This window comes from Dunckerocampus dactyliophorus, chromosome 19 (assembly GCF_027744805.1).
Source record: "Dunckerocampus dactyliophorus isolate RoL2022-P2 chromosome 19, RoL_Ddac_1.1, whole genome shotgun sequence".
NCBI classification, from domain to species: domain Eukaryota; kingdom Metazoa; phylum Chordata; class Actinopteri; order Syngnathiformes; family Syngnathidae; genus Dunckerocampus; species Dunckerocampus dactyliophorus.
The window spans coordinates 9,532,378-9,542,143 of NC_072837.1; the positions used below are offsets into that span (position 1 = coordinate 9,532,378).

The window sequence follows — 9,766 nt, forward strand, 5'->3', positions numbered from 1 at the left end:
AACAACATTGATGTATGTTTCACATTAGATATTTTATTTAAAATGTTATTTGCAACAAATTAAGTCTAAAAACGTTTGATTTCACTCAAGTCAGCCAAGTCCAACTTCATGCCAATTCAAATAGGCTGCATAGTTGCTACTATATTATGGTCATGTGCGTCCACAATGTCACCAACAATAACTGCTAGTCCTTGCAAAAGACTGTCCAGGACAAAAGTGTCTAATTCTCTCCTTATAATATGCATTTTTGCTGTTGTGGCGGGCAAATAATAAAAGTACTTCCGGTCCGAAAATGGCCCCAAGCCAGACTTTGGACACCACCCTTAGATAGAATCATTTCTTCCCCATGATGAAGCTTGGGACCTCGGCGTCATCATCAGCCTCTTTCTCTTCTTCCTGCTCCTTCTCTTCCTCACTGTGAGACGAGCTGCTCTCCGCTTCTTCATCAGCTTTCGAGTCTTGTTTGGCTTTCTTTGCCATGAGCTTCTTTTGCTTCAGTTTTTCCCGCTTCTTCCTGCGCTTCGCCGTCCTCTCCGCGGCGTCCAGCTTGTTTTGCTCTACTTTATCCAAATAGGCTTGCTCTTTCTTTTGCTTGGCGGACATTTTGTCCAGAAAGTCTTGCCTTTGGTATTCCCGCCTTCGGAGATGACGGTAAACGTGGAACTCGCCACTGCCCGCACCGGCGCTGGAGCCCATCACGTCCCGGACGAACTCCGGGGGAGCTCGAGGGGTCCATTCTTTCTGTCGGTCGGGGATGGGGGCAAGTTTGTCGGGGTTCCGCATTAACCTTTCCAACTTCAGGCGTTGTTCTTCGGCAAGAGTTTTAGCAATTACCAACGGTTGCCCCCCTTTTCCTCCTTGTTTTGCAGGTTTGTTGTTGTTCTTCTCTGCGTTCGCCGCCATTTTTGCAGTCGTTGTCTACTTCCGCTTTGTTCTTCTTCTTCTTTTCTTCTTCTTCTTCTTCTTCTGGTTTAATGGCGGTTTGCAACCATGACGTCAAAGGTGCATACCGCCACCTACTGTTATGCTTTACTCAAGCCACCCGGAAGTTATTATACGCTTTCGTAAGCAATGACTTGTATAATATCAAATTCAATTAAATGTACTTCCCTTCACTTAGTTTACTATTTTATTTACGTTCATTTCATGTTTGATTGACTTTAAGACTGTAAAACAAGGATGTTGTAACCAATAAGATGAACGTGTGTCCAAACCAATGGCAAATCACTTCAGACTTTGTTTGGAAGCAGCTGGCCAATGAACATTAAGCTCCCGCCTCTTCAAGACGTGCGTAGTTTTTTTTTTTGTCTGGCTCCCTTTGGGTTGTCTTCAAGTAAATTTGACTCACAACCGAGAAATTAACTTCAATTTAAAGATTAAACACCATGAATAGCTTAATAAGATATACTGCTCGGTGTATGCGGTCCGGGGCGGCGTACTCCCTACCGGGACACGCCGAAGGACGCGTGTGGACGGCGTCAAGCCGGCTTCTGTGCACGGCGGCGGGCCTCCATAAAGACCTTGATGGGGTGGTGAAGAAGGACAAGGTGGTTGTCTTCATGAAGGGGACACCGGCGCAGCCCATGTGTGGCTTCAGCAACGCCGTGGTCCAAATCCTCCGGATGCACGGCGTGGACGACTACGCTGCGTACAACGTCTTAGCAGACGAGGACCTCCGGGAAGGTTAGTTGGACGATTATTTAACAACAGCAACAAGTTGTCACCTCAACATTGTTGTCACGTTTTTGTCTGAAATGTCTCACAAACATCAAGTAGCTTTGTGTCGTCGTCATGTATGTGGGTTTAGTTGATTTCAAACACGCTGAATAGAGTTATATAAAAAAAACCTATCACGTTTACGTACAACCCAACATGTTCGAACAGGTAGAAGGTTTACTTCCCGTGGTTAATTAAAATAATAAAGTAATGTTTAAATACCGCGCTAGGAATGTTGCCAGTCATGGTGACGTTACAACCCCCCTTGCTAACAAGCTAGCCTAGCCCAGAGTTGCTTTTATCAGTGTTCAGCAGCAGTAGTAGGGTGTGGTGCGGTTCCAAACTGACATTAAACGAACCAAAGTTAATATTGTTCTGTTTTAAAGCATATTTGCTAAACCGTACGTTGGGCAAAGACTTTCTATTTTGGAACACCGGTGTTACATTAATTCATGCACAAGTCAACAGCTCTGAAAAGGTGTAGGAAGCACTGTTGCCAACTATCAGTAAGAAAAGTAGCTATTGGCTGTCCTAGATGGCGTCATCGTCGTATTTGCATATTATTTGCATATGATGTTGTGAAATGCTGTACGAAAAAAGCATAACCTCGTAGGAGACACAAAATAGTAAGTAAAAACACCTTAATATTGTTTACAAGTATGAATGAACTTGATTCTTGGTTTGTTAATGTAAAATTGGCGATAATTGCATCCAAAATAAAATAACTCATCTCGGCCAGCGCCTCTCAAAATTCTCCCATCACACACTGGCAATTGAAACCTTTTTAAAATTAGCATAATTGAACAGACAATAACGGATTATGCTGTCTTTATTCTATGGCTCACATGAACATGACTCAGTGTGGTTCATGAGTAGCTCACGCTTCTGGTGAATATATGTAATAGCAACCGAGCGTCATAAATATCGGCAATACGGTAGGCTTATCCTCCTCAATTACTTACATTGAACTGAAGAGTTGTAAGCTAATCCACTTCAAGTATACAGTATTGAACATCATGTCTTGTCAAAGTATCTTCCTGCCGGAAATTGTTGAGTGAATCAAGTTGGGAGGGACCTAAGCTGGATTCATAGCTGAAGACTGATTTTACAGATTAAAGCAGAAGAAAGAAGTCTTAATTATGCGGTGACGCGAATGACAGAAGAAAATTGAACATTTTGGAATGCGCCAGCGAGAGCCCAGACCTAAAACCAGTTGAAAGTATGCAGGGTGGCCTACAGGGGGCTGTGGACAAGAGATGCCGTCACTATAGGTTGACTTTGGAGAGCTTTTGCCATGAAGAATGAGCTGTCACCATGCTAAGAGACCCAAAAAGACAGAAATGTGCCCAGTTTCAATCAAATTGGACTGCTTATTGGTTACATTTCATTTAAAAAAATTTGATACATTTTATTTCATCTTTAAAATTGAGATAAATGTACTTTTTTTGTTGCAACTTCCTGTAATGTGTTCCAGTTTTATACAAACAAATTCCTCAATTCTCTTTTCCTCACATCTGATGTAAAGCATCTATCCCCCGCAGGAGTCAAAGCCTTCTCCAATTGGCCGACGATTCCTCAGGTGTACTTCAACGGCGAGTTCGTGGGAGGCTGCGACATCCTCCTTCAGATGCACCAGAATGGCGATCTAGTGGAGGAGTTGAAGAAGCTGGGCATCCAGTCTGCACTACTAGACGCAGAAAAAGACTCAAAGTAGACAAACTTTTAAAAGTTCTGACGAAACAGAGGACGTATTTACCGGGTTGAATATCACATCGCACTCTCCAGGCAAAATTGAATCACCCTTCTGACTGACAAGGTGTGACGAAGCATGGATGGTATGAGCAGATCAGGTGGCAGAACACTTTAAGTTTAACCTCACTACTTTGTTGCCGTTATGCATCATATAAGCAGAAATGTTACTATTAAATATCAGTACATAAGTACAACAAATACATTTCACTGTCATTTATCAGTCATACTACTCAAAAGCTGCCAGTCTTGTACCATGTCGCTGTCTCTTTACGACCAAAATGACTCCTCCGGTTGACTTGTCCCTGCATAAGTTTGACCAGGGAGTGATGTCAGCGCACGAGAATTGAGCAAAGAAGGGGCAATTCTGTCTTGAATTATGTTATTGAATAAAGTGGATACTGCTAAACAGGCACTCCATGGAAGCCACAAGTGTCTTAAATGCACACCCTCTGTTTTAAAGTGAAGACCCGCTGAAACGCAACAAATATCCCGCATCTATCAATCACTGTAGCTTCATTTTTTGCTTTTTATGCTCATTTGTGGTGGACTGCTACACCTGGGCTGCCAGAGAACAAGACGGCGCAGGAGGGATGGACACTGAATTGCAAGATAGTGTACATTTATGTCATAATCAGATGTATTTTAGCAAAACTGTGTGACAATAAAAATATTTTATGACTCAATTTGAGTGATGTGGCACACGCGAGACATCCGACCACAGCTTATCATCACAAAGTGGAGTCTTTAATCATACAAAATACTATTTTACAAAATGTCTCTCCCTGCACTTTACAGTAAACCTGCTGTAAATGTACAATGTGACACACACACAACCTGCTTCCACTCATTTCTGTCCAATAAAAGAAAACATCCAATCAGAGCTTCTGCAGAAAACGGAGCACCAGGTCTCGTAGCGTCGTGCGTAGAGGCTCGTTGTTGTCGCACACGATGTGCGTCCCGTCTTCCTCCAGCTGAATCAGCGTGTCCTCCGCCTGCAGGTGCAGGATGTGTCCGTCCGCAGTTTCCTCCACTTTTACCTCTGTGATGCCGTGCTGCGAGGTAGATCAACTTTGGTATGGCTCAATATTTTGCAAACGTGGTATTAAGAGTTGTAAAGTATCAGACCTTTTGCAAAGTGACGAGGAAGGCCTCCAGGGGAACGGCTCCGCTCAGCAGGGGTTTGGGCGCCTGCCCTGCTGGGGGCTCCTCCAGCACCTTCTTCCTCTTCTTGGTAGGGGGCGCCGGAGGGGGTTTAGGAACTGACTGGTGATACAGAAGAGGAAAAAATAGCAAAACTGTTATAAACTTCTCAATATTAATTCTCGTAAAATTACAGCTGTTTTTTTTTTCTCCAAATTTCTGCTGTTTCTTAAAATGTTCCCTAACTTTCTTCTTGTAAATTTTCTTTTCATAATTATGACTCATATTTTGACTTTGTCTAACATAACCTTTTCCACAACCAAATAATCATAAGGCATTTTTTAAAAACAGCAATACTAATGTTTGACTTAGTCTTAAGCCTCACATACCAACAGCGTGTGCTTGTTGTCTTTGGAGTGCAGCATGGCCGACACCGTTGCCACGGAAATGCCAGGTTTGACCTCAGAAGGTACCAAGGAGTTGGCCAGCTAGCAACAGAAGCAGATGATGTTGGGATATTAAATCTTGCCCACCTGTTTACTGGGAGGACTATAATCCATCCATAATGGAGTCTTGACTCCCCCCCCCAGTGGCAATTACTCATGGAGAATGTGCAGCTGACATTTAAATGTGACACTTCTTAAATAACCTGGTTGCACCGCCTCCCCGTCTGGCGTGCCTCACCTCAGGCAGAATGTAAACACGCTCGTAACGGCGTCTGAAGGGCAGGCTTAGCACAGAGCAGCGCCTGTAGGGCATGGGCGGCGGCTGCAGCTCCAGCATCAGGTCGGAGCGGTGAGACTGCGTCACTGGCGGTTGGGTGTACTGCTCGGGACACACCACGTGGACGGGCTGCGGGGGGAATTGTTAGCCATGTTACAATGTGGGGATTTAAGCGGGCTCCCCCCCTTTTGAACAAGCTTTGCTTACCTGGACCTCCTTTAGCAGCTTTGATACTTGGTGGAAGTTGAGTCGTGTGTCAATGGGGCAGTAAACACACTTCATAGCCAGCGGCTGGTATGGAGCCAAAGCATCCAGGTAGGAGAAGTCAGGCTCTGGTGGCACAAAAAGATGCGTTTAGGTACTTAAATTACAGTCATGTGTGGCCTATATTTGTTCACCAGTGAAGATGATAGTGTTCAGGCTTGATTTTCCCCACAGCTCCATGAAGTGGACCACGTCCCCGAAGCGCAAGGAAGGGTGACCGGTGAACACCACGCATGGTTGGCGGAAGTCGCTGCTGAAGTCGCCGTGAATACTGGGGTAGTGCTTCAACTTGTTGCTCTGGATCAACTGAAAGAACAGCACACCTTGCATCACATTACCCGTCAACCACCTACTCAAGAATCAGAATTGTTCCTCTTCAGGACGCACCTCTGCGTGCGGGAATGGAGGCTCTGGGAGATACACCTTGGACTGCTTGTTGTGACAGAGCCTAAAGGAACAAAGAAAAAAAAGAGTGACGTTATGTCGGCAGCCGTTTAAAAGAAAAACATCTCAAGTTCTCACCACTCGGCAAAGATCTGCGAGAACTCCAGGGAGCTGTTAGCGACAGGTGAGATGAAGTAGAAAGGGGTGGTGCCCAGGTTGGCGCTGTCGATGAACTGGTACAGACACTCCAGCAGGTCGTAGATCACCCCTGAAGAGTAGCATGGCACCAGCACGTTGCCTCCAGCCCGAATTGTCATGGCTGTAACAAAAACGACAAGAAGCGTCTCCGTTGTGAAATCTCACCGTGGGCCAGGAGGGGTATGTTTGAGCCTACCCAGGTTGCTGCAGAATTCCCCCAGCATGCCATCCGGGTTGGCAGTGGGCATCTGTGTGAGGCCCGTCAGAATGAGAACATCACTGTTCTTCAAGGAGCTTTGGTCCATGGGCTGGAATAAGACAGAAGACGAGACTTGGACGGGATGAATAGCGTTGATGAAAGCATGTATCGCTGTTCTAAACCAGCAGCGGGTGCTGCTGTGGCCCCCTCCCCCATCTAAAAGCACTCACAGGCAGCTGCCTACCACACCTGCAGTACACTCAACCTACCTGCGGATGCGTGGTGAGCAGAGATGACCCTGAAACGTAGGACACTTTCTCGTGATGGGACTGGATGATCCAATTGGAGCTTCCCAAAGAGTATCCAGAGCTCAAGGGGGAGATTTGTACCGCTCCAAACAACTCCTGTTTCAAAAGATAAAGAAATGAAAGTGTTTTTTTTTTAACCCATGTTTATGGTTCCAGGAAGGTTAAAATGTCTAATTCAAAATTATTATTCTACACTGGTCAATAGGTGTCATGCGTCATGGCCAATTATGAATCTATGAAGATAGTATGAGCCCGAGTGGAAGCAACAGTGCGTGTATTAGGACATATTCTTACCACTTTCTGTGAATAACCCACAAGCTGCACTTTGCTGAGCGCAGAGTTGACTTCCTGCATACTGTAGCATCGCTTCCACGTCCAAACATCAACCGCATCCTTCAGCGGTCCAGGAAGCATCCTGGTATAATAGTTGCCGTTTAAAGTCACCTGACATGCATGTGTTGATCATCAGAACACATTTTTTCTACCTTTGTATTTCCTTGTTCTTCCAGCAGGTGGCAGACTGAGCTTTGGGAACCCTCTCCATGAAGTTCACCAGCTCTTCCATCAGCAGTCTGACCGAAACAAGAAACACCATCACTTTTTTTAAACATAAGAGGGCACCTTTCACTGATGTAAAAGTGAATTAAAATGTCGTGACTAATAATTTGAACCTTCCAATCTGCAGAGTGGGCTCTGTGGCGTAGACTGTGCCAGTGAAGCCAGTGTTTTCGGTTATGTAGGGTAGAGCCATCATACAGTGGTAGTTGGAGATAAGGATGACATCGACCGTCGACATATCCAGCAGTTCCCTCTTTTTATAGCACAGGAAAACCATTTTTTAACATGTGCTGATGACTGGTTTGTCATTCCAGCTTTCTGAAAGAGAATTTTCCTTAAAGAAAAGTAGCGGTGGCCGTGTTTATTACCTCAGGAAGACAGAATTCTGGCTGTGAGTCCACAAACACTCTTCCTGCACACTCTTTCAGCTCCTAAAAAGCGATATAATACAACATAATTATTCTAAAAACAGTGTTTACTCAAATTCAGCATCTCACACCTTTTCCAGATTTAGTGTTCCATCTTTTGCTGCCCAACCAGGAAGTTTTGAGAGTCTTTGGCTGGAAAAGGGAAATACATTATAGTTGAATCGTCTTAAAATGCGAGAGCGATGTGATTCATACATCATTGACATTGGTACTCACCTGTGGACAAGCGGAAGAGGCAAGAAATTGAGGACAGAGGTGGTGTCCAGTCCACAATCCAGCATAATGGTTGTAGATTTAAATTTGAGCACATTGCAGGGCAATGTAGGATGACCGGACAGGCAGTACTAATGGAACCAAGTCAGATAAATAGTTCATGGATCACGAAGGAAATTCAAGAAGTGGAAAAACTCATTACCACTTGTGCAGATATTAACAAGGAAGGCGTTAAAGCGATGAAGAAGTAATTTAATTAATATTAAGAAAATCAGGCATGCAGTTCTGAGTCAGCCAAAGCTCACATTTTGACTGCAGAGAGACAACTATGCTAATTGCTAAGCTAATAGCAGACAGTACTAATAGAACACGAGATGCTCCAAGTACTAACTGATGTGCTTATAATATACTAATATAGGCGTATGACTTACCAATTTCATGTTTGTAAAGCACACAGAAAATATCTAACACTACTTGTAGTATTGCTGATAGTTCATCCTGTCATAATAGTCTTCTTCGTCGGCATAGTAGGTACATTGTAAGCAAATGCCACAACCACACCGCCACCTACTGTGTCGGAAGGCACGTGACGTAAACGTTGGTTGTTGTGTTTCAATTTTGCGCACTTCCATACTACACTGCAGTGTGCCTCAGAACCCCAATGTTGCAGTCAGTACGCCCCAAATGGTGAGTGCCCACCCTCAATCATCGTAACTTCACATATTCTGAAGAAAATGGTAAAAAAAAAAAAAAAAAATCTCCATTAACAAATTTCAGGAGTTATCCTTCACACATATTTATTTTCGTTTAAATATATGTGATGAACAGTAATGACAATTGTACGGTTACTGACTTTGCTATTATCGCTGATTGGATAATTATAGTACCTTTGAGATCAAAAGTACGATTTTTCATTGCTACTAGAGAAAAAAAACAATAATCATCGCCAGCTTTACCTAGCAGAATAGAAGGACTTTCTTGTACTGTCTTATTGTATTTGTATTTACGTTATTTGTTTTATTATCTCTACAGGTTTTTTTGTCTTTGTGTCTTCTTGTTATGGAGGATTCACGTTCAATAAAAAAAAATAACAATTATAAAGCAGCTAAAATAGAATAAATATTAGAGATCGTCATTTCCGGTGAGCGTGGAACTGCAGTAAACGATTTGGGACAGAACTGTTACCGCGCAATACGTACCCGCAACGCAATCGGTCCCAAGCGTGCGCAAGCATACGTCACTTCCTCCTTTAGCTAATTTTTTTACGACAGCGCTTCTGCGACGTCACATGCTGTGGTAGTTATGTTTTAAATGTAAGAAAATAAATGGTCAATAAACATACTTAAAATGTGGAGGTTATTTTATAAGTGACTCTTGTTAAAATACTTCGTTAGCATGGGAATGTTTCTATCGTCTTATGACATCCACCCACTGATTTGTACGATCATACCTCGCACGCGCCCGTGCAAGCCGCTGAAGCCACAGAGAGGCCATCTTACCACTCACATCTCGTACGTAGCAGACTACATTCGCACAGCGTACATAGTGTACAAAGCAGATGAAGAGGCTCGCAGAACATCTATATTTTAAATTAAAAAGCGGGGAGATTGTCTCATTTCTTCAAGTAACGCCACCTCGTCCCTAAAAACGATTTTATACGTTATTCTCTATCTTTTGGCTATCTGAAATGTACTTTTCCCCCTTCCAATTCTCATTGCCTTTGGGACAAAATTCTACTCTGCACCCTGGCTCAGCACTCCCCTATAGCAATTCATAGTTTTACTCCTTTTGAAAGAGATTTTCATTTTAACTGCATATCCCATCCCTTTTTTCCACTAAAATCCATGGTTATGATGCTTTACTTTTTTTTCTTACTTTTATAC

At 43.5% G+C, this 9,766-nt stretch overlaps 3 protein-coding genes across 3 annotated transcripts; 1 reads left to right on the forward strand and 2 right to left on the reverse strand.

Annotated features, from left to right (window-relative positions):
• Nucleotides 1-11: 11 nt before the first annotated feature.
• prkrip1 (PRKR interacting protein 1) lies at nucleotides 12-1,949 on the reverse strand. The gene has a single exon (XM_054762810.1). The coding sequence runs from the start codon at nucleotides 901-903 to the stop codon at nucleotides 334-336; it is 570 nt and encodes a 189-aa protein (XP_054618785.1). The 5' UTR covers nucleotides 904-1,949; the 3' UTR covers nucleotides 12-333.
• glrx5 (glutaredoxin 5 homolog (S. cerevisiae)) lies at nucleotides 1,270-4,240 on the forward strand. Its single transcript, XM_054762811.1, has 2 exons — nucleotides 1,270-1,683; nucleotides 3,258-4,240. The coding sequence occupies exons 1-2, from the start codon at nucleotides 1,386-1,388 to the stop codon at nucleotides 3,428-3,430; spliced, it is 471 nt and encodes a 156-aa protein (XP_054618786.1). The 5' UTR covers nucleotides 1,270-1,385; the 3' UTR covers nucleotides 3,431-4,240.
• ints9 (integrator complex subunit 9) lies at nucleotides 4,197-8,470 on the reverse strand. The gene is made up of 17 exons (XM_054762803.1): nucleotides 8,315-8,470; nucleotides 7,887-8,014; nucleotides 7,742-7,802; nucleotides 7,611-7,673; nucleotides 7,356-7,495; nucleotides 7,170-7,256; nucleotides 6,979-7,099; nucleotides 6,646-6,780; nucleotides 6,374-6,485; nucleotides 6,118-6,298; nucleotides 5,983-6,043; nucleotides 5,730-5,901; nucleotides 5,539-5,663; nucleotides 5,293-5,460; nucleotides 4,998-5,096; nucleotides 4,594-4,731; nucleotides 4,197-4,520 (listed from the first exon to the last, which is right to left on the reverse strand). Exons 1-17 carry the CDS (start codon nucleotides 8,321-8,323, stop codon nucleotides 4,344-4,346), a joined length of 1,977 nt encoding a protein of 658 aa, XP_054618778.1. The 5' UTR covers nucleotides 8,324-8,470; the 3' UTR covers nucleotides 4,197-4,343.
• Between the last annotated feature and the right edge of the window lie 1,296 nt (nucleotides 8,471-9,766).